This window comes from Larimichthys crocea, chromosome XVI, assembly GCF_000972845.2.
Source record: "Larimichthys crocea isolate SSNF chromosome XVI, L_crocea_2.0, whole genome shotgun sequence".
Classification (NCBI taxonomy): domain Eukaryota; kingdom Metazoa; phylum Chordata; class Actinopteri; family Sciaenidae; genus Larimichthys; species Larimichthys crocea.
Genome location: NC_040026.1, coordinates 22207220 through 22231425, shown reverse-complemented (window position 1 = coordinate 22231425; position 24206 = coordinate 22207220). Strand labels below are relative to the sequence as shown.

The window sequence follows — 24206 nt, the reverse complement described above, 5'->3', positions numbered from 1 at the left end:
CACACACCTGAACACTAACACACACACACACCTGAACACTAACACACAGCTGAACACTAACACACACACACACCTGAACACTAACACACACACACCTGAACACTAACACACAGCTGAACACTAACACACACACACACCTGAACGCTACACACACACCTGAACGCTACACACACACCTGAACGCTACACACACACCTGAACACTAACACACACCTGAACGCTACACACACACCTGAACGCTGCACACACATACCTGAACGATACACACATACCAAACACTAACACACACCTGAACACTGCGCACACACACACACCTGAACCCTGCACACACACACACAGGTCAGGTGTTAGACTCTGATGGTTTACATGTTTTAAATCTTCGGCCGATCGTAGAAACGTTGATTTGAATAATCGGATGTTAAATATTAGCAGCACTCGACGCTGATGACACTCGATGTCTTCTGAGCTCGTTAAGACAATTACACGGAGGAACGAGCTGATCTCTAACGAGCGCTTCGTTAACGCTGCTCAGACGCTGAAGTGACTCTGCAGAAGCTTCAAAACGAATCTTCATCAATCAGTTTCAGTGATTTTTTAATTGGTTTCATCTTAAAGTGAAATATTAATTACAACCGTCTCAAATTCAGGCCACAGATTTGTAATATATTTAAATTATTTTTAATACTGAAGTGTGCGAACGAGGAAATCCACTTTGATTCTGCATTTCAAATAAAAACATTTTATACCGTTTGTTTGGCGTCTTTCTGCCTCGGCTGTGACCAAACTCTGGAGCTTTAAAGTCTTCACCTCATGGAGGAAACGTCACGTCACGTCAACAAAGTCAGGGTAGGTAGGCGATAAAATAATTTAAAATCAAATAAACAGAGAATTTCTTGCAGTATTTTATTTTAATATGAGGCGGATACTAACTACTAACTAATGAAACAAAGCATTTAATATTTGTATATGTAATACAATAGAATTTATATATTTTGTATATTTTATATTTGACATAACAAATAGATAAATATAAAGTATAAAAATAAACTGTGACACCCTCTAACTCCTTTTATTCTGAAGGTCACAGGAAGTATACTTTGTTATTTCCACTTTAATAATTCTGCTTTTGTAGGCCGGAAATTTCTTTCTTCCAAAAATTAAAACTCAAAATAATCCCAAAGTTTAAACGTGTTGTGTCGTTAATGTAGCGCCATGTTCATGTTCAAACATTTTTCTCGACCTTATTTTTGTATCATTTTAAAACTTCGTCCTCAGAATTAGACGGGTTTTGAATAAATGTTTGACTTGTGTAATTCAGATTTGCAGCAAAAGAAAACATTTTTTAAATAATGTGAAGAATCTGTTTCGCTCTTTAAATCACCAACAGCTCGAGTCTTTGAGTTTATTTCAAAGTGTTTGAAACTGTTCGGCAGACGTTAGTGAGCGGAGAGTAAAATTACTTTTGGTTTCAGGCAGATGCCGTCGAGCACAAACTGCAGTCGGCTTCAGAAAATAACTGAAGCCACGTTCAGACGAGTTTCACAGACGCGGAGACTCTCAGGAGGAAACGAAGAAGCCGAGCTTCATGTCTGAGGTTGAAACTCGTCTTTCCCTCTGAGTTTAAAGTTTTCTTTAATCTGTCAAAGGTAAAATCAACAGACAGCAGCTCTCTGGAGGAAATGATGTTTTCTCTCGTGGCCAATTAACGAACACCGCTCAACACTTAGAGCCACGTCTAATGTCGAATTACTGACTCAGAGACGGATTAAAGAAACATCATGTAACTTCTCTCTCATAAACTAACATCTGCTAAACCCTGTGAGCTGGTGTTGTGCTAGAACAGGAGCTGAGCGAGCGGGCAATGTAACCGGGGCTCAGCGAGGAGAAGAGGATGTTGACGGAGGAAGCTACGTGAGCGAGCAAGAACTTTCTACGTAATGTTGCTTTAGTTTATTAGTCTGTCTGATTGTGTCGTTCCTCACAGGTTAATTAGTCGATTATTAAAAGATTTGCTCATTGTTTATTTCTTGTTTATTGAATGGAGGAACAATCAGAGTACATTCATCCTTTAAGTCTTTCAAAGTCTCTTGATCAGTGGACGTTTCATTATTTGTCCAGTTTTTGTGTCTTCACTGACGTCAAACATTTCTCCGCCTCTGCTCTCGTCGTCTCCAGTTCCTCTGTGATTTTCTTGCATTGCTTCACCGCGTCTTGAACAAACCGAAGCTGACCCGTGGTCCGATAGGCGCCCATCATTTTCTCCATGGCGCTCACAGAAGCCAGCGTCTTGGCGGTTTGTCCAGCTGCACCATGCATGAAAACGTTGGAGGTCATTTTGTCGCTGATCGCTTTGATTGTCTTCAGCTCCTCCACCAGCGGCTCGATCGCCTCTCCGAAATCTCCAGCTTTCTCCATCAGGTTCGTATTCGGCTCAACGAACTTAACAGCAACGTTTACCCCGCTCAACGCACCAAAAACACCACCGATCGCACCACCTGCTGCACCAGCTGTCTCGCCAAAAATACCACCAACTGCAGCACCAGTTGCATAGCCGATGGTCAACGATGACAGGTCGCTGAGCAAACCCCAAAGTGAACTCCCGGCTCCTGCAACGCCGACCACACTGCCAACGGCGCCGCCGCACACTCCCCCAGCTACACCACCTAATATACCGCCAAAAAAACTGAGAGTCGCGCCGACTGCGTTAATATCATCGTCACAAAACCTGCACCAAGTCACAGCAGCGATCGTCCCCAGAGCACCACATACTCCACCAGAGAGGCCGCCACTGGCTGCACCAAGACCTCCTCTGATCACCGTGAACACAGCTCGGTCCGCTACGCTCTTATAAGCGTCCACCAGCTGAGTGGCCGTCAGCGCGAAGCTCTCCGAGGTCGACTGAATACGAGCTCCATGTCGACTGTAGAGACGAAGGAAAGACGTCAAACTTGTTATGAGTTCGTCACAGGAAATGTTTTCCATTTTTCTGTTGATACCGAGGCGGCGTTGACTTCTTGATGACGGTCGACCTGAAATATGAGATCAACATTTAAACATTTAAAGCAACACCACCAACTATTTCACTGATTCTGGTGAAACTGGATCATATTGAAATTCTCTGCTTCGGCTGCTTTAATGAACTAATTTAAAATGTCTAAATCCAACAAATGTAACCTTTGTATTTGTTTTTTCACATTTAATTAATGAATCTGTAATAAACTGAGTTTATTCTGGCGGCACACTCGAGGCTCCGTACATGTCAGCACAGTAACATGGGTGTTACGGCCCGTGTTGCTTTTCCAGTTTGGGGAGATTTAACCTGAGCTGACTTCTGCCTCAAGTTCACACAAGCTTTAGATTTAAGATTTAAAATGAAGCTGATTCAGATCAGAGAGTTTTTATTCGTACTTACAGTTTGTCGTCTGATCCAGGCGTTTGAAGGTGTCCGATGTGTTCAGACGAGGGTGGAGGAGTGAGAGCAGGAGGGTGGAGCTGTTACCGTGAAAGTGTAACAGCAAAACTGTTGTTTTCATCTGCGTGTTGATCACACCTCAGATTTAAAACTCACCTGGAGAATGTGTCACTCAAACCAAACAGGAAACTGGCAGCAGAGAACATCATGAAGTCCATGTTGCATAACAACTCTCAGCTGATCCAGGCGGGGCTCACCTTTAACCTCTGGGGCAGTTTAACACTCGTTAGTGTCCGAGTCTGTTAATTAGAGCGCCGCTGATGACCGGTCGTACTACACTCACTACAACACGTCACTACAAGACTCGAACTCTTTCACGTGTGCTTCAACCTGCAAACCAAAACATTTCATTTATATCTAATTACGACCTTATCTCACTGCTCTGTTTATCCTCCTCCTCCTCTTCCTCCTCCTCCTCCTCAGGGGACATTAAACTTTCATCGGCTCTAAAGGAATGCTGCCCGACCTCATCTCACCGCAGCTCAGATCTAATTGAGCACATATTTGGTTAGATTCAGGCGTTGCTAGGTTTAAACTGGATCGGTGACATTTATTTATCCGTGGGGAGCGCTTCAAAGCCGACGCGATTAAAAACTGCTGCACTCGATATTAAACGATGATTGTCATTATTTATTAAGGGCGGTTATAAAGACGCCTCGAACCCGGCGGCTGAAACATTCATTCAAGCTGCTGATTATAACCTCACAGATTCACCACGTTTCAGGTTTTACAGCGTTCAAACGTCAACAGTCAGCCCAGCTCGGCGTCAGCTCCTGTTCTGGCACGACACTGGCTCAGTCCATTCACAGATTGACACTCGGGGAGCGTTGTGTATAAGAGGGTCACCTTTATTGTCACAAAAACACAACAGGAACGTACAAAAGCAGCAAACTTTTTTTTTAGTTTGGTTGATTTTTCTCACACGAAGCAGCAACTTTTTTTTTATTTTAACTTTCCATACACAAAAAGTTGCGTGTTGTTGTTTTGCACGGTTTAGTTGGTCTTTAGTTATACTGACTTTGTAGTAGATTATCATTCTTCTTCACGATTCACAAACAACACTTACCCCACACAGCAAGCATCACTCTCAGACTGGGAAACAGTATCTATGATATCATTCGAATATCTTCCTCGATAGTTAATCGTTTTTTCTTCGTCGTCACAGTAAAAGGGGCGTTATCGACCCAGTTTGAACATAATACAAAAATCTATGTTACTGTACAATTTGTTTACTCTATCATACACTCACAAGTATACACAGAATTATTGACAGAAAATGAGACCTCTGTTGACCCAGCGTGCAGATTTCCAGGAATGTTTACAGTATGCATGCCACTTTTTTTTTCTTCTTTTCCCGTCTAGAAAATTTCACATAAAATCAATTCTGTAATATATTATTTGGGTTTATATACATTTCTGTTACATCCACGAATGGTTTGAACAATCACACATTCATCAAGAAACCATCAATAGAGTTTAGACTGTGGTCCGTGTCGTGTACGTGACACGTGGGTTATAATAGAGGAGAACAGCTACAAAAACGGGGGCGTCCTATCGAGGCGAGGTGACGTTTGGAGGAAGGAGGAGGAGAACATGTGCTTCTTATATATAAACGTGGAGGCGCGTTACACCGCCCACTGCTGACTGGTCTTCTACAACAAAGTGTGTTCATGGTTTTTGTTTTATGGTGGAGCAGGAAACCAAAATTAAAAAAAATAATAATTTACAAAATAAATGTGTTACATGCTTATGAATCCTCTTCAAGTATAAAAATACAAAAAAAGCTTGATTATATAAAACATAGATGATACTTTTTCTTTTTTACATGTTAATAAAGCGATTTCTTTCTTCCCAACAAAAACTAAATGGTCATTTTAATATACATACAATATATCTGTGAAGTGACTCAGGTTATACTCTAACTGTTATTTAAGCGTGCTAGCTTTAAGGACTACTAATACATTCCATAGATGTATTAACTATATACTGTTTGTAATCTGAGGTGGTATAAATACACTCACAGTATGAGATTAATATTTCCCTCCAGTTTCTCTTCACAGTTCACGTCCACGGTTTGATTTAACCTTACAACAAACATCGACCGTGTCCCAGTTTCACACTTCGTACTAACTGAATTAATCAGTTATAGTTTATATTTTATAATCTCTGACTACATGAGACTGAAACTAAAGTATTTGTGTCTTTTGAATATTCAGCTTGAATCGCCAAAGACGTCCACAAAAGACATTTAAGTCTCCGGGTGTGACGCGTAGAATGAAATGTCATCTGCATACAGAAACACTTTCTGTTCTCGTACACCTGTAATGTTATTTAATATTATTCGGTTTTTAAATATATTGCAGACTCAACAGTGGACTCATGGGACAGCCGAGTCTCGTTCCTCTTTCCAGGCCAAACGAGCTCGAGATGTCCTCGTTTATTTTTATCCCTGCCCTTCGGTCGTTATGCAGAGCTCGATGGTTGTGATGAATTTCTGTAAAACTCCAAACTGACCCGATTGAAAGACTTTTCTGCGTCGACGCTCAGCTGATCTAGACTTATGATTTGAGGAGGATGTTTGATGAGATCTTACAGTCGAGTATCTTTACTGTACGGTGTGAAAGAAATCGCAGCCTCTCTCCAGGAAGGTGAAATTATGTCAATCTCGATGAGTACAATAGTGATATGTGACTTTCATCAAGAGCTCTTTCATTTCCTTAAACTACGCAGAGCGGACGTAGGTGGAAAACATCACGGCCTTCCCGTGTCTCTCTAATAAACAGATTAAATGCTCCCCCCCCAAAAAAAGCTGCCAAGTCTGGCAGACATCGCTACAGACAGGAGGAAAGAGTCATCACGCCTCAACACTGTTAGTTCAACGTCGGCCAAAGACGTGAAGAAGACGTGGATCGTTGTATTAATAACACTTTATAAACCCCGGCTCTTTTTCTCGCCCCCGCCCCGCTGACCGATCGTGGCCTGAAGTGGGCGTGAATGTCGGATTATCCGTTTCAGAAATTGTCAGATGCGGCCTCGTTAATCCGACGTCCGGAGGTGTCGGAGGGAGGAAGTTTCTGAAGCTATTCAACCGCCTGACAAGCTCTGAACAACGCTCAATAAAAACGTGTTGTCACACGCATCGTTCAGGTTTTAATCCTCCCGTCTTCATGGAAACAAAACTCTGAATCTCTGGAGGAACTTCCCTGATTCTTTTGTAACTTCAGAGTTAGTGTGCAGTTTGAAGCTGGGACACAGACGTCGTGTTATTGTTAGAGATGGTTGATGATGAATTTGCAACACAGATGTTAGAAGTGAATCCTCACGACGCCTCGTGCTGCAGGTCCAGAGTGTATGTGTTCAAATTATTGGTGTGTTGACTCCCTACTGAGATCATTTCTCTACCTGACAGTCGGACAAAATCTCACGTCTGAACTAAGATCGAGTCCAGAACCAGAATGATCCGAGTACTCGCTCCTCACGTTTTTAGTCCAGCTGAGACCTGAGAAGCAGACAGAGGATGAAAAAAGCAAAGCGAGAGAGAGAGAACGAAAGACTGAAGGCTCACAGGCTGAAATGAAGTGAGGCGAAGCGGTGAAAACATCAGCCAGGCTGATGGTGATTGGCCAGAAGTGACAAAGTGACAAAACGTCAGCGCTGCCCCAGACAAAGCAAGAGCGGGAAGATTTCAGCAAAACAAGACGAGAACAGGAAGCGGTGAGAGGAAGGGGAAAAGAAAAAACACAAAAATCAAAATTTACAAAACAGACAAATGTTTCAAGTTTCTGTTCAAACCTTTTAAATCTGTGAGTCTGAAATCCTACAACCTGCTGACCGAACACCGACACCACCAACTACAACCACCTAACACCACCGAAGAAAAAGATCGAGGCGTCTGTCGCATCGTCTTCTCTGCAGGGACGACGAGATGGATGGAGGTAAAGGAGGGAGGAGACACATGAGGAAGGAGAGGAGGAGACAACAAAGTGAGGACAGAGACAAGGACACAGAGGAAGGAGAGGAAACAAGTAGGTGGGAGGATAGGAGAGGAAACCAGGAGAGAAGACAAGGAAAGAGGGAGGAAGGACATACGAAGATACAAGGAGAGGAGGGGAAAGAAGGAGATGAGGACAGGAAAAGGGGAAATGAGACTAGGAGACAAGGACGGAGAGGAAAGAAGAAGAGAGAAGGGAGCATAAACAAGGAAAGGAAATGAGGATAGGAAACAAGTAGGTGAGAAGATAGGGGAGGAAATAAGGAAAGAAAGTATGAAAGAGGAGATGAGACAAAAAACGAGGAGAGGAAAGAAGGAGATGAGAGGACAGGCGGTGGGAGGGAAAGGAGAGGAGGTATAATGAGGTAACAAGGAGACAAGATGAAGAAAGAGGAGAGGAAACAAGGAGAGGAATGAGGAAAAGAAATGGGATGTGTAAACATGGAGGAGTGTGTTCGTCTGAATGAGCCGAGTCTCTCGAGTGTTTCTAAGAAAACACTCGTTGATCTGACCTGATCTGATCAAACAGCAGCTCGAGTCTCCGAGTCTCCGAGCTGCTTCACGCGCCAAAGAAAAAACAAATGGCGCCTCGTCCCAGCTGCTGCCGGCGTTAATGAATCACCGACGGGCAGAGCTTCCCTCCGATCACTCATCTTCGGGCCACACGTGGCTGCTGAGCGTTCGTCCGTCCAAATGTTCAGTGAGGTGAAAGTGTTGTGAGGACACACGAGTTACGTTCAGGAAGATTAATGACCGAGTCTGTTTACCGCTCCGGGCGTGTAGAGAACGCCGGCCACGGCGGGAATGTAAGAGTGCCGAGGACATCTGCACGTGACGGATGAGTCTTCGGTCTGTCCTGGAGTGACTCGAAAAAACTGATCAAACACGAGTTTCTGTCAGCGATGAGACACGAAAGAAGAGACACGAGCAGACATGACAAGTGTCAGGTACGCGGATTCATTTAAGACACACGTGGACACGTGGAACTCAAAACTGATCACGTGATTAGAGATCATTAAAGTTGTCATGACCCAGAAGATGCACGACGGATTGGAAACACCTCGACATCCTCCAGGACGAGCTGGGATGTCTGGAAGAACCTTTAACCTGCTGCGACGGCGCCCTGATCCAAGATTTGACTCGTAGTTTTAGCGCCTCTTTACAAAATCGATGTGAAAAAACTTCAGATTTCCACACAGACAAAGTAAAAATGTTCGTCCTGCTCGTAGTTCAGAGCGTCAGTGTTGTAGCACGGTCCAACAGAGAAAGTCGACACTGAGTCTGCTTGGCTGACTTCAGTCGTCTGGTTTCTCAGTAACTACTTTGGTTGGTGCGATAATATTATTACTGACCTGGGCTGTGATAAACTGGATTTATCCTTTGAGAGAACATTAACAACAAGTTTTGGCGAACGGTACTTGGATGAAGAGACCGGTGAGGATTAACAGCTGACTGTAACACCTGTCTGTTGACTGTACAAGCGTCAACAATAAAAGAGTTGGTGCGTGTTCATGTGCTTTAAATATGTTTTATTCTGAAACCTTTCCTGTGTCTGACTCGATCGATTTGCGTCCGTCTCAAACCTTCCTGCAGTGAAGCCGAGCAGAGAGGGAGAGAGACTCCGCGTGTAAAACTGGAATTTAGCACAAAGACAAACTATAACTATACGACTTCGGTCGTTTGCTTTCGGGGGGTCTGTGTGTGATGAATTTTTAAAAAGCAATAACGAGTTGATACTCAGACAAAGAAACGGCGGCGTTGAATATTAATCCTCGAGGTCTCTCTCTCTCTGCGCTCGCCCAGATGGCATCGCCGAGTCCAGCAGAGGTCAGCCGTGTTCGCCGTGCGGTAGCTGCTGTTACTGATGGACGCTACGTCAAGGACGACCTGATGCACGGAGGTTCAGTCTAAACATGCGAGCTGCTTTAAATGTGCTGCTGCATGTTTAATTAATTAATCAGAGTCGATGTTTGTGGTGGATCGCTGTGAGCTCTTCTTTAGACGCCGCGGTCGAGGGGAGCTCCTCGTCTGAAGAGGCTTCAGAGTTCATCGGCCAAGTGCCGAGTTTAACCTCGCGTTCAGACTCAGACACCTGAGCTCGGCTCATTTACATACTGAGCCCTGATTGGACGGTTAATTTCTCCTGGTGCAGGACGAAGCGACGAGCTTTCACACGTTTCCTTATTTGTTTATTCCGGCAGCTTGTTTCATTTAACGAAGGAGCTGCTGACAGCGTGAGGGAGACACGAGGCCGAGGATTCATGACAAGATGATTGGACGAGAGTCTGAGCCTGTATGTGAGGACGACGAGGTGCCGCGATAATTTAAACTTTGACGAATCGAAATCTAAATTAATTTATGTGGTTTGGAGGCGATTCCTCTTTTACGGGTCATGTGACGACCAGAACATGACCTGATTACGGTTTTTCATTTTGGATTTCAGAATTAAGATTTTGGAACTTTTAAATTTGAAACTTTCACAGATGGAGCAACATAAATTCAGTGGCATCAAATAAAATAACTAAATCTTCACAGCTTGTTTCGCTTGTTGCGTCTCCTCTGCTGCCTCCTTCACAAAGCTCTCCGCTGTGTTTTATAAATATATTTCTGTCACCTCGCATCTCGTGCTTCTCTTTTGTCGTCTTGCATAAAAAGCGGCAGTTCTGAGTGAGCTCGCTTCACGGTCGGTTCGGCCTCTCGGCTGCAGCGTGGACCTTCACCAACGATGGGGTGATACGGGAAGAGCAGCGTGAGGTAACTTTTGGATGGACAGAGTGAGAGATGAGAGAAGTCATGGCTGGATCATGGTGAAATATCATCGCTTCGACCTCGAGATGTGAAGTCACTCCGTGGCATCGCTGAAGATTAAGGATGTGTGTGAATGGATCTGTTGTGATAAAGCTAGTTGAATCAGTCACGAGCTCCACCAAAGACCTTCCTCGGGGAAATAAAAACATCGACATACTCGTACGACAAAAACTTGATCTCTAAGCAGGCTAGGTTAGATCCAGTAACTGAAAACACACATCAACAACTGGAAAGACTGTTTGTGTAGATAGTTCCCCCTCTGGTGTTTGTGTAATCTCATGTCGTCTGCTGGTCGGGCCTACACAGTTTCTCTCGTGTCGCAGAAGTCGCAGGGGGAAACTTCTTTGGAGTGACAGCAGAGAGGAGAGGCAGAGGCAGACGGAGCACCAGAGGTGGAGGAGGAGGTTTTAGAAGTGGAATACCTGCTGCTGGCCCTGGACTTTGGGGAAATCCTCTTTCTGCTTGCGGGTTTTGGGCCTCTCAAGGCTCCCTTGTTGGAGGTGTTTGAGCCGGGCTGCGACGGTGGGACCTTTCATCGGGCCCGGAGAGTTGCTGCTGTTCTGTGGGAGCCGACAGAGAAAACAGATGTTTAGCACAAACCCAAACATCATCATCACACGTCGAAGCTTCGGGATGAAGACTTTACTGGGACGTGGCGGCTCGCCTGGTCTTCAATCAACCAGACGAGCCGCTCATCGAGCTCCACCTGTAGCAGCCCACGTTAAATTCAGATCTCTAACGCTGACTACGAAGTAGCAGTAGTATTCAAAGTGTCAGCTAAATGACACAAACTTGTTCACCTTGAATTTATAACTTCACTTTCGATGATCTGATACACAGACGTAGAATATTATCTGCAGTTATCTCGGCTCTGTTCTTACTGCATGATTAATATAAATATATTTTCACTGCGCACACGGTCTCACGTGTCCAGTTCTGGCTCCAGAACTTTCATGAATTCATAAAAATGAAAACCCTGTTTAAATATTAGAGGCAGACTTTGTTTTGTTCTGCAGACTTTAATCGGTGCTGGCACAAACTTTAAACAAGCTCACTGAATAAAAACAGGATCTGAATTTAAAATTTAAGATTCTTTTAAAGAAACATTTTCGTGAGCAGCTCTCACCCTGAAATCCTCCCTCACCCTCCGCTGTCCAACAAAAACACGACTTCTTTACTCGGCTCAATGTGTCACCGCAGCTGCTCGCAGTCAGAATCTGCTTCAATCAATGACTCAGTGCGCATCACACCATCAATTACAAAGCTGCATGTTTACGCCGCTGAGGCTCCGGGTAACGGAGAGGAAGAAAGAAAGACACAAGGCGCACAAACAAAGATCAGGTGATGTTCAGAGCTCGCAGGAGGAACGAAGCTGGAGGTCAGGAGAGGAAATGTTAACGAGGTTAGAAAAAGTTCAGCGTCAGTCACTTGTTGAAGTTTTTTAAAAGTATAAAGAAGAAGAACACAGGCTGTAGCTTCTGGTTTTAGAAGCGTTACTGGAAGACACGTTTGTTTTTTTAGGTTTGATGCAGCGGCGCCTTGATAATAAACAACTAAATAAAAGCGAACTAACTGAGTACGTGACATGAAGACATGTCAGAAAGCAGCTTGTTAACGTGTCCAAAAGAATTTTCAAAGAGGAAAAGAAGATCGCAAACATTACGCGTCAGCTTCACAAAACATTGTGCACACTAAGATCCAATTAATACATTTCACAAATGAAGTGATCACAGGTGATCGACTGACATCCTGAACAAACTGCTGAACTTTTAAACAACCGACCTACTTTTGTTCACGCCGTCCAACAAAGCTGCAGCTTACAGTTTAAACTTTAAGGACTAAAATATAATTTCAGGAAGGTTTGAACGCCTGACGCTGCTCCTCTTTATAAAGACTTGTAGTTTGTAAAGGTGACGGCATCTCTGGAGGTGTTGACGCTCTCTGTATTAGTGGTTATAAAGCTTCGAGTGGAGATTTAAAAAGGGGACAGGTTCCAGTGAAGGACAGTCAGCAGAGGGAGAAGCAGTCCACAGGCGTGGCAGGCGGAGACGGCTGCTGGACGGTTTTACCTTTTTGCCCAAGGACCCAAAGGTGCAGGGCGGGGTGGGCGTGGCCTTTGGTGGGGCGCTGTACCGATTATTACAATCTCTAACAGGCGTTCTCTGAAATATCTTTGATCCGTGGTTGTTGTTTGAGAGAGTGCAGCAGAGACAAGAAAACAAGTCATCAATGTAAAAATCAAACTTCTGTTTAACATCGGGGATTTAAAGTGCCGCACCTCTAACTCGGCGATGATCTTCTCTTCGTCGTCCTCGTCCTGGATGGCTGACGCTGCGATCACAGGCGGGGTGGAGGCGGGTCGAGGGGTGTCAGACGGGGTCCGCCTCAGCTTCACCAAAGTTTTAGGCATGTCACCATCTTCCTCCATCTGAGAGGAGAAACCAAACGTGAGAAACTCTCATTTAAGACAGACCGGCTGCAGTCGATTGGTCACGATTCAGCTCCACAAATGAGGATTCGCTGCTTTGTAATTTGTAAGTTCCTGTTAAGAAGACCTCAAACTGAAAGTCTGGACTGGATGAAATGAGGAACTACATTGTTCAATCAGAAAGGGTCGAGATCTCTGAAGGTCTGCAGACTAAAGTGATTTCCACGCAGCAGGTTTCAGAGATCAGGGAAGCTTCGCAGCAGCTTCTTCGTGCCCTCAAACCAAACCTGAACTGCCCCCAGCCATCACGACTCTCACAGCTTTCTTAACTCGTCTCACATACAAGACCACAGAGACTTCAGGGTGAAGCTGCAGATCTGACTGGAGAGACCTCGCAGCTCACCTGACTCAGTCTCTCGAGGCTTAAAATGGCTTCTGATGAATATTTAGGATGAGCTGCTGCAGGAAGGCGTGCATGAGATTTAAGAGAGGTGAGATCCACCTGAAAGAAAGCAGCTGTTGAAACATCAGCAGCTCTGCAAACATCACTCAGTGTCACCTTAATTAAAACAGCTCAGTCGCTCACAAGGTGAAATCCTGCTCAGTCTTTTTGGCAGCTGTCGTTTCAGGAGCAAACATGAGTTTTATTAACTCGTTAAGAAAACAATCAAATTTAACAAGTCAGCCTTAACTCAGATACATGCAGTGATGATGAGGACAGAAGACGAAGGGGTCAGCCAAAGTTTTGACAGTTCGTCTGAAGAGATTTGTCCAAAAGAACTGTCTGTAAATCCTGAACACAAAACAGGCTCCGAGTACCTAAGCAGGCTCCAGAAAGTGTCTCACCTTCAGATTCTTGGTGGTGACGATGACCTCTCCGGTGCGGTTGGTGGTGAGGCCGTGCGCCGACGGGAAGCTTCGGCGAGGCGGTGGTGGAGGCGGAGACTTGGAGGGTTTCTCTGTACGGTACCGGGCCACGCTGAGATCGACTGTAAACAGAAAACAACACGACAGAGCTCAAAGCTAGAGCCGCAGAAATCTCCTGTAAGAGTTTAAATCAAGTTACAACACGGCGAACAAACTGAATTTATCGCACAGATGGTCGGAAAAAAAACAAACGACTCACCCGACCCTCGATGCGAGCCGCCTCCCTCCATACTGTTCAGCTTCTGGGCGGCCAGCTGCACTTTCCCAGGCTGCTGGTCCCCGCTGGGTGTAGTGGTTGTCGTGGTGGTGGTGGTGGCTGCAGTCCCAGTGGTCCCAGCTGCAGGAGAAGTAACTGTGGTGGATGTTATTGGGATGGTGATCTGGGGCTTGGGGGGCACCGCGGGCTTGTTGATGTGCCTGGCAGCGAAGTCGAGGTCTGGGATGGCCTTCATCAGCTCAGCCTGGGTCTCTTCCAGCAAGCGATTGATGTCTTGGGCGCTGAACTGGGTCAAGCTGGCACGCTTCTCCTCCCAGTCCCGCTCTGCCGCCTGACATACATACAGATATAGACAAACGATGAGCTGGAGCATCATAATGAAGAAACATTCATGCAGTGTGTTTTCTAAAGCTGCTGCTGGTGTGTGTGTGTGTGCGCAGGGTCTCAACATTAAGCTGGATTCAAACTGAAGACAAAAACAAACAATCAGCGGCTCATTACCAGTCTGACTTCAGCCGACACCGACTTATCTCCGGGGCGCCTCGGCAGCTCATCGAGGACCCGGTTTCTGAAGGACATCGAAGGCTGGATGTCCTGCTCGGGGCCCGAGGAGTCCGCGTCGCCAGCGGACACGGGCATCCAGTTGGCAAGGCCGGCGCTGGTGCTCAGGTCGGTGAGGCTGAGAGGAGGACTGTTTAGGATATCCAGGTCAGAGCTGCGACTCATGTCCTCGGCACGCTTCTGTGATTGGCTGGAGAGGTCCTCAGGGCCCTTCCACACGCCTTCTGTGACTTGTCTGTACGTATAGGAGGGATACAAGAAACTACAATACACACAGGACACCGTGAACGTCCTAGACTGTGTTAGAGAAGCAAACTGGAGACTGCAACAGACAGAGAAATACACAGACATGATGCTTTGTCACGTTAAACATGTTTATTAAAAAGATAACAGGGGAGACACAAAGATCTCCAACCATCACGGCCACCACATCATAATTATCACATTTATCTGATTAGTTTTTATTTTTATATGACTTAGATTTTCAAAATGTCACAGTCGCCGTCACAAATTCACAGTGGTTGGATCATGTAACACAAACTTTTCTTTGAGATCTGAGGGTAAAGACACAAACTCATGAATTCTTTGACGTGTCGCTGGTTTAGCAGCTTTTTCTCCTGACGATCACGTTGTGCAGATTATCTGATCTCTGATCAACGTCGATGCTAACGTCTGTGTTTGACCTATGAAGACGTCGTTTCTGCAGCGCTTTATGATATTCAGCATATTTGCTTGAGAGGCAACGTAAAGACGATGAATCGATTTAAATTCACGATTCTGATTCTGAGTGTTCCGTCAGATATTCAGATTTGACTCGTCTCTGAGAGCTTCGACTTCTTCTGTCAAAGTAAAACAAGTTACATGGATATTGTTTTGATATCAGAGTTGAAACTCTGAATAAAAACACATCAAATGACACGACGGGCGACGTTTGTTAACGGCGAACTTCATCTCCTCGTCTGATCTCTCTCTCAGTATTCGGTCGGCACTTTTTCCCTTCAGGACTTTTAGTACTTGATTGTTTTTAAACATCTGAAATCACTTTTCATGAGTGACGATCAGGAGAGGAGACATAGATGTAAAATGATCTTAACTCGTCAGGAATCCTTTAATAACTAACTTTAATAAGATTAATGATCCTTTTCCAAACACAAGGCTGTTTGTTTTAGACAAAAGTTCAAATTTAAAGACAGAACTGAAGGAAAACATTTTTATGTCTCGTTATTTTTATCTAATTTAAAGCTCCTCTCCTGCACGAGTCTTTGTTTACTTTAAAGTCACGTATATCTGTGTGAATGTGTCTGATCTTACATAATAATTATTTTTTTATTGAATAAATAACTGACAGAAACGTTTGAGGAATCATTTCTCTCTGTTCGATGTGTCAGAGTTGGAGGAGTGAAGGAGCTGACCCGGTTTAACAGGAGAGCTGAGGCGTAATCGGCCTGGGGAGCGTTTGATATGCGTACCTGCGGAGCGTGCTGAGCGCATCGGTCATGGTGTTGCAGCGCTTCAGCAGGGCGTCCAGGCGATGCGGCTCCTCTTTCAGGAACTTAACAGCCTCCACCTCCACCCTCAGCACCACTCGCATCTTACTCTGCAGGCTGGGGAACTGGTCTGCACGGGAGGGGGAGAAGGAGGAGAATTGAGAGGCGGGGGAAAGGATGTGGAGAGAAAGTGCCGTGTCAAAGGTGTTGAGATAATGATGTTGGAAGAATGAAGGTAGAGAGGGAGGAAGGAGATTACAGGATGCTGTCGCAGATCCGTGAAGCTGCTGGATGTTTTCTGTCACATCCAGACGGAGGATTCAGCGGAGGTCGAGCACAGTAACAAAAAAAACAAAGTCTGCGCTCATCAGTGGGCGAACGTGTGGACACTTCACTGCCAGTATCTGAAACGCCACTCAAACGCTGCATCAAAGCTCAGCGATGCATCTGCAGGCGCTAACAGTCGGTCAGTCTACGTGTCGTTATAATGAGGCGTCCCCGAGAGCTTTGGTGCTGCTCATTAATATTCAGCGTGGAGAGTGGAAGTACACGGGTCAGAGCGGCAGGACAAGAGGCTAAACCTGAAACTTCATGAATATCAATTAACGTCAGAGAGGACTCATTAATATTCATGTGACTTTGTGTTTGGTATTTCAGCAATAACGAGTACTTGAACTACGACCCAGAACTACAACAGTACTGCATTTAATGTTAGAGTATATATTACATATATTTATCATGCAGGAACTTTAATACCAAATAAAGTCCTGACGATTTCAGTTTTGATTCATCATATCTGAGAAAATGTGTTTCCCAAAGCGACGCCCTCAAACGTCTAAAAGAATATTTGAGAAGCTGAAATCAGATCATGTCACATGTTTTGATCCACATAGGTCATAACAACGCTTACTTTTGAGCTCGGTCAGCGTCTCTCCCAGCATCCTCAGCTCTTTGCTCTTCTGCTCCACGTCCTGCTCCGTCACCAGGCCGTGGTTGACAGACGAGTTCCTCTGCAGCTCCTCCACCGACTTCTCCAGGTCGCTGTGGAGCAGCAGGATCGTATCACGTATGTTCGAGCTGTAGACATCACTCATAAAGTTTGCATCCTTCTTTACATCTGTCCATCCTGTGACTGACTGACAACCACAAACTCTAAAACTTGGGCATAACTTTAAATCGAAATATAATTTGAAGGTAAGTGAGCTTCAGTTTAAACTGATGCAGCTGATGCAGCACATTCATCTTAACATACGTGAGACTTTATCAAATATAAAAAGACTTTATTTCACCGTGAGCGTGTTGGACCTGGCTCGCCGGATCACCGAATGAGAGGAAGTGCCCTTTATCTTGAAATTAGATTTTTAGAAGCCAAACGATGCATCGCTTGTTTATTAAAGTCAGACGCAGAAAAGATAAATTACACAACAGAACAGGGAGAACAGTTTGGATGTGGATGGTCGGAGTAATTTTTTCTAGAGATCACTGTACTGTACGTCTGTTTGGACTGTTTGTCTGTCAAATGTATCAAACCCAATAAAAACGTCATTTGAAATGAAGCCAGAATTGAAAAAAATATTTGACGTAATTCAGGAACTGATTACAAAATCAGATTTTGAAGCAGAGCAGACTTTCAGCGGTCGATGCTCAGTGTGTGTGAGGTCGTGCTGTCGCTGTGTGTTCCTCCACACCGGTGCGACCGGGACAAACAACCCTTTATTCAGACTCACTGCAGCTGCTGGATGAGCAGCTCCTCCTGGTTGAGGTACTTGAGTCTCTCCTCCTCCACGAGGAGGCGCTGTCTCTGGAGCGGGTCCTCCTGCGTGCGCATGGCGTCCAGCATCATGAGGCTCAGCTCCGACTCCGTCTGCCTCAGCAGGGACAGGACCGAGTCCTGGTTCTCCAGCTGAAACACAGAGGGACGCGGGTCATTGAGCGGCTCTGCAATCATCTCGGTTTACATTTCAACTGTAATAACTTTGTTTTATAGCAGCTTTCACACATGAACGCGCTTCACATAAACCTTATAAACATTAAACCGATTAAAAAGTCACAAACTGACACTTTAAAATAAAATATTTCTGCCCGTCTGTATTTCTTTGTCTTAACTGTTTAATGCTGCAGCGTTCGATGACCTGAGGAAGCAGCTGGGAGTGTGAGCGAGCGCGGAGGTGTTAAACCTTTCAGAGCCTCATAAACTCATAAAAAATTGATTCACGGTGTGAAGATGCTAAACTGGGTCAAGCTGGAGGCTGCACAGAGACAACAGTGTGTCACTGATGGAAACAGGGTGGACAAAATATTAGAAACACCTCTCAGGATGTTGTGACTCAATAAAAGGCTTTAAAGTTTAAACGTGTCTGTAACGGTGACCCCGTCGTGAACTACCACACTTCCCGCACACACTCACCTGCATGTTGCGTAGCTGCGACAGTTGTTTGCGCAGTGCGTTGGTGTTCTGCTGGAGGCCCTGTAGGTGAAGCTGCATCTGCAGGCGAGACACCGTCACAGGCTGGTTGGCCCCCGAGGGTGGAGGTGGCATGAGGGCCAACGGAGCAGATGGTGTCAAAGCTGCCCGACAAAAAGAAACAAACGTTAAATCTAAACCGAGGGAACGTTCTCGCCTGGTTTCGGAGCACAGCGATAGAAGTTGTCTCAGAGCGCTGCGAGCAAATCAAACGTTTTAAACGAATGACTCCCCGAAGGTTTGTCTCTCCTGACCTCAAATGTTCATCAAGGAGAGGAAAAAACTCTTTAACTGACTGGAAACAGAAACTTGGTTCGACTGATTCGGCCGCAGCGATTCAGGACAAGTTGTATCAGGTCAGAGGTCAGACTACAGCCGCACATCGACTTAACAATGATAAACAGCACGAGGACAAACAGAAAAACATTTTGTCTCATTATAAAAGAGTCCCCAGACAGCCGAAATGCGTGAGCGCTTCCAACTCAGATAATCCTTTGAAATGACGATGAATGCTCTGACAGTAATTAGGGAGTTTGAGTCACACGCATCATGCAGAACGAGACAAAGGGAAAAATAACTGCAGACAATCGATTGATAACAGGCTGAAGAGTTGCATTTTGAAGGCCGACTGAAGCGAACAAAGAGACGACACCTCTGAGGACGGTTTGTAACTTTATTTAACCATCGTTCACATCTGAGTTACACCTCGCATTAAGATGTGTTTTGGGTGAAGGGACAGGTGTGAATGCAACAAACCACCTCCAGATGTGAGTGACACAGATGTGATTCAAATTCAGAGAGCTGAAAGAGACGCTACTAACTACTGATAATCATTTGTTCTGTGACAAAAGATGCATTATTATTATTTATTATTATACAGTCAGAAATCTGTGACGGTGAACGTTCAATCATCTGTGCGGCTGATCTTCAGTTAACAAGGCAGCCGACACACTGACTCAATATTTTTCGAACAAAGACAGGATTAATTTATTTTTAGATTTCCTGAAGAGTGGACAAACGATTTGTCGGCGTTTCATGAAGTTCAAACTCGCTCTGATCTGATTTCTGGGAGCGATGTGCCGCACAGATCTGATCTTAACGAGGAGAAACACATTAAAAAACACCAGGTGTGAGAGCGGCTCGTTTATTATCTGGATAATGCGTCCACGGAGAGACATCGCGTTTTAATTCAAGGTGTGGATGAATGATCGAGGACAGATCAGCACCTCTGACTGACCGTCTGCTGCCTCGTCCTGATTTCAACTGCGAGCTCAGTCTGATAACAGAGACCGACTGAAGGGACACAAACTTTTATCACCCCGGCAGACGAAAGAAGTCTTTTTAAACATAAATTAATGTTCAACAAACTAACCGCAAAGAAAGTCAATTTGAAGTTGCAACAAAATATCCAGACTTATCTATAACACGACATGAGATCAGACGGTTTGATAACGAGAGCACATTAATTTAAAATCATAAATCTCAGACTGAGCTCTTCATCAAAAGAAATCAATTCATTTCAGCTGCAGCAGTTTTATGTTTTATTATTGAGGAGGCGTGAACGCCGGCAGATTATTTTCCTAACAGTTCCAAAAGCTCACCGGACCTATCGAAACACGTTTGCTCGGTTTTAGAATTAATGCAACTCGAATGATTTGGGACTGAAAAGACAGAAGAAGGTGGAAAGTGAAGTAGACCAGCTGAGAGGGAGGCGAGTCCTTCAACAGCAACACACAAACACACTTTTTGGAAGCTCGTGGGGATCCGAATAAAGAATAAAGAACACAGAGGGGGGTACACGGGGGAACAGGAACACATAGCTACCTTTCTTTTTTTTTGTTCGTCCAGCTAAAACAAGAAGCAGCGGTTACACAACAGCAGCAGAAGCCGGCACGTACAGCATGAAGCAGCTTGCAGAGTCAGCCATTACGATCACATATGAGGCACTTTAAGAATTATGCCGAGAAAATGAAACAGCAGCAGCTCCACGAGAGGAGGGAGAGCCAATTTATGTGGCTATCAAACAGGCGGCAGAGGGGAGCAGTGACAGGCAGTGATAGGAAATAGTTGTCTTTTTTTTTTTTTGGTAGTGAAGCACTTACTGTCAGTTCCCGAGCAGTCGCTGGCTGACTCAATCTTCTCCCTGGAAGAGGCAAGCGTTAAAGTACTTACAGCCAGAAGACACTATCGACTTAGCTACTGAGAAGCTATTGATATACGGTGGAAATGTGCGAAATGTATGTGCTGCTGGCAGCTTTATTCACAGTGTGTGTGTGTGTGTGTGTAGCAGACAGTGATTCATAATCAATTTCCAACATTGCTGACAGACGCTGTGCAGCTTAAAGACACATCCTGTAACTTTCCTCTGATGATCTGTGACCTCCTGTTGATCCACACTGACCTGTGATCAGGTGAACGGTGTCTCTGTCGTTCGTACGTCTGTTCTCACTCTATGTAACTTTGGGCTCCGGGTCGGGAGAAGTACGTAACGCTTTACGGCACTAAGTCACACAGCAGCAACTATTTCACTGATTCTGGTGAAACTGGATCATATTTTATGGAGGAAATGTTTTCTGGTTTTCCCTCTGATGTCCTCCGGCTGCTCCGCCTCAACTCTCTGTGATTTACAGAGTTTATGATGGACAGTGAAGTAAACTGCTGACAGCTGTAGCTGCTGTTAGCTCATGTTAGCTCAGTCTGTTAGCTGCTGTTAGCTCAGTCTGTTAGCTGCTGTTAGCTCATGTTAGCTCAGTCTGTTAGCTGCTGTTAGCTCAGTCTGTTAGCTGCTGTTAGCGCATGTTAGCTCAGTCTGTTAGCTGCTGTTAGCTAATGTTAGCTCAGTCTGTTAGCCAGGCTGCCTGGACTGTGAGCTCAGGGGAGTGTCGGTGTTTGCACCACATGAGTTTTGAACCACCGGAAAAAAGAGGTTTTCAGGGTTGGCAATGTAACCGAGCTCAGCAGCTTCTACGGACATAATGGCAGAGGAGAAGAGAGTGAAGAGGACGCTGACGGAGGAAGCTAAGAAGAGAAAAGGAGAGAGTGAGCGAGCAAGAAGCCGCCGGACAAGAGTAAATGTGGGACTGACTTTTAGTGGTTGGTGAGAGCTTGGTGAAATAAAAGGCTGAAAGACAGACGCCGAGCTGGGCTGACTGCTGCTGGACTAGGCAGTGATATCAGCTGCTGCTGGGGACCTGGATGATGATTGGCTGCTGGCAAATATTAAATGTTACGTAATGTTGCTTAAAGATTAATTATTGGTGAGAACGTTTCATTTTTCATATCTTAGTTTTGAGTGTGATGTGTTGTGCACGGTGGAAAACAGGGATTCGTATCAGTAAATGAAGTGTTTACACATGCAGTATTTATGTGTGTGTGTGTGTGTGTGTGTGTGTGTCTTACGGGCTTTCTGCCTCAGGCGCTCGGCTCAGAACTCTCTGCAGGAGCCCGGTCAGACTCGCTATCTGCTTCTCCATGGCCTCCATACGCTCCCTGGATCCACAAACCGAACATTGACAGAAAACCGTGTCAGACGTCTCACAGAGTTTTTACATAATTCACAATGAATGCTACAAAACTGTCCCAGTGCTCCCAGTTCAAGCCCCATCTGTAGGCGGAAGTAAAGGGTACTGGTCTGATCAGTTCATGAAAAATAATTTATTTTAACATCGATTATTAACTGAGTGTCATGATCTTGAGTCATTTGTTTTCCCTTAAACAGATAAACTTGATATCAGCTGTACCAAACGATCCAAACTTAATTTAAATAACAGTGAAGAAGAATCACAGCTCACCTGCAGTACATTTGATAATCCAAACTGGACACTCGTTTTGATTTTCGAGTTATTTCAACTAATTACCACCGACGTGTTACTGCTGCAGTCACCAGTGAGCCGTCGTTGTGGAAATGTCTCTGCTGCTGGTGAATAATAAAAAAAGAGACTTCTGCCGGCCGACAAGGTTTTTATTTTCTTTGCAAAGAAAAGGTCAAAGTCAACACACGAGCGGTCAAAGATGTAATCGTTAATTTAATAAACGGACAAACGGGTGTGGAAACACTTCCTGAAGGGGCCGAAGAGGTGTGAGAGGAGTCGCCCCTCAGGTATAAATATCAGGGTGTCCTCTTTGACCGCCCGCATGTTGAACCGACCTTTTCTTTGCAAAGAAAATAAAAACCTTGTCGGCCGGCAGAAGTCTCTATTTCATTCTTCAGCAGCAGCAGAGCGTTTCCACAACACCGTTAGCAGTGGCAGAAGTCTTAGCAGACAGACAACGTCACCAAGCTGTCAACAGTGTTGTAGTCAAGACCAAGACCAGAGCGTATCGAGACCGAGACAAGACCAAGACTGAGTCAAGACCAAGACCAGACCGTATTTGTGTAAAAATATTTTCGGTGTTGAGACAAATCAGACAACACTGGTGATATCTGACCGTGGACATCGTGGCTGAGCTGCTGTGAGTGAACACACGGTGTACTTCACATCGTTATGGCGTCACTGCTGCCGTCTTACCTCGTCTCTGTTTCGTTTCCCAGCAGAGGTGAGCCGAAGCCTCCGGCGCCGCCCCCCTCCCCTCCAGGACCGGCCATCAGGCAGAGCTGCTCTGAGGTGAGACCCAACCCTGAACCCTGTCCCCGGGCTTTGGGACTGTCCCCAAACACAGACGAGGTCACAGAGTCCCTCCTCAAGCTCTGCCTGCCGGGCGAGCCCCGGCCCGGCATGGTGCCGCCGTAGGAATCCCTCATGTCGGGTATCTTCTGCGGGGAGGAAGGAGGCGGCACCCGCAGCCCCATGGCCAACATGGACGCAGCGTAGGCGTCGTTATAAAGCGGCCCGCCCGGCCTGTAGAGAGCGCCGCTTTCCATCAGCTCACCCTGCAAAGCGGCTGCTGTATAAGAGGTGAGCGAACGCATCGATCCAGCACCTCCTCCTCCGCCTCCTCCACCTCCTCCTCCACGGCGGTATAAGGAGCCGTAGGGGTCTGCTCTGGCTGGCAGAGGGGAGTGAGGACCCCCTGCGAGACTCAGCCGACTCGGGTCTGGGCCCAGAGAGTAGGGATCGGCGTAGATCCCCCCTCCACCACGTTCGTCTCCCCGCAGCAGCACCATGCTCCTGGATCCTCCCACTTCATCATCGGGCTTCACGTCCCTGCGCTCCAAGATGGCGCTGGAGGAGGCGCAGAAGGCCTGCTGGCTGTGATGGGGCTGGTGGAGCTGTGGCTGCTGGTGGGGAGAGGAGTGATGGGACTGGGAGTGCGGGTGTGGATGCGGGTGTGGCAGGGAGTGGGTGTGGTGGGGCGGCCCGGCGTAGGAAGAAGGCCGGCCGCCGCTGTAGAGGAGGCGGGCGCGGGACGGCGAGCCTTGAGGGGAGGCGGAGGAAGATGAATGCTGGGAAGACATGGGCGGGTTGCTGAGGCGGCGGTTGGGTGGAGAGTCCTGAGGCGCGTACACCATCTCCCTCTGTGAAGAAACAACAGAACAGGTGTAGATATCGTCTTTTTTCATCAACTGAACTCTACATCCATCCACAGATATTTACGATGGAGAGAAAATGGAGCTTCAGCAGCAATAAATCAAACTTTGATCGCTCTTATCTTCATACCAGCTAGATAATTAATGTTTCCTCCACCTGTGAGGCCACGGCGTTTAAAGGAAGCTGGAGATTGGACAGAAACCGACGGGTTAAGTGTCCTCAGAGGAAGCAGGACGAGTCTTTAAAGGTCCAGCGTGGATCGTTTATTAGAAATGTAATCTAATATTCACAGCTATCTTTTCATTAGTGAGACGATCTGCAGAGTCTTCTATTTTTGTTTAAGACACGTGAGGAGGCGGCGTTTAAAGCCTAAAGCAGATGGAT

The 24206-nt window shown here is 45.7% G+C and overlaps 2 protein-coding genes across 10 annotated transcripts in view; both read right to left on the bottom strand.

The window, feature by feature from the left end:
- Window positions 1-2012: 2012 nt before the first annotated feature.
- Window positions 2013-3577, bottom strand: LOC109142848 (uncharacterized). The gene is made up of 3 exons (XM_019277743.1): window positions 3568-3577; window positions 3412-3421; window positions 2013-3028 (listed from the first exon to the last, which is right to left on the bottom strand). Exon 3 carries the CDS (start codon window positions 2979-2981, stop codon window positions 2106-2108), a length of 876 nt encoding a protein of 291 aa, XP_019133288.1. The 5' UTR covers window positions 2982-3028; window positions 3412-3421; window positions 3568-3577; the 3' UTR covers window positions 2013-2105.
- Window positions 3578-4301: 724 nt separating this feature from the next.
- The window catches only part of srcin1b (SRC kinase signaling inhibitor 1b), a 70880-nt gene continuing 50975 nt past the window's right edge, over window positions 4302-24206 (bottom strand). For 5 of the 9 annotated variants that reach the window (XM_019277783.2, XM_019277788.1, XM_019277787.2 and 2 more), the window contains 14 exons: window positions 22863-23809; window positions 21754-21843; window positions 20457-20497; window positions 20179-20202; window positions 18298-18458; window positions 17618-17793; window positions 16801-16931; window positions 15873-16020; window positions 14344-14665; window positions 13825-14173; window positions 13545-13687; window positions 12549-12698; window positions 12340-12441; window positions 9892-10830 (listed from right to left, as the gene is read on the bottom strand). In XM_019277783.2, the coding sequence (XP_019133328.1) occupies window positions 10678-10830; window positions 12340-12441; window positions 12549-12698; window positions 13545-13687; window positions 13825-14173; window positions 14344-14665; window positions 15873-16020; window positions 16801-16931; window positions 17618-17793; window positions 18298-18458; window positions 20179-20202; window positions 20457-20497; window positions 21754-21843; window positions 22863-23809 (2937 nt within the window). In that variant the 3' untranslated portion in view covers window positions 9892-10677. Of the gene's footprint in view, window positions 7126-9891; window positions 10831-12339; window positions 12442-12548; window positions 12699-13544; window positions 13688-13824; window positions 14174-14343; window positions 14666-15872; window positions 16021-16800; window positions 16932-17617; window positions 17794-18297; window positions 18459-20178; window positions 20203-20456; window positions 20498-21753; window positions 21844-22862; window positions 23810-24206 lie in introns of those variants that run through there. The other 4 variants (XM_019277784.2, XM_019277786.2, XM_019277785.2 and 1 more) reach the window with 4 other exon arrangements.

Coding starts and splice junctions, on each gene's coding strand:
- LOC109142848 (XM_019277743.1), bottom strand. CDS start 2,981: ATGGAAAACATTTCCTGTGACGAACTCATAACAAGTTTGACGTCTTTC.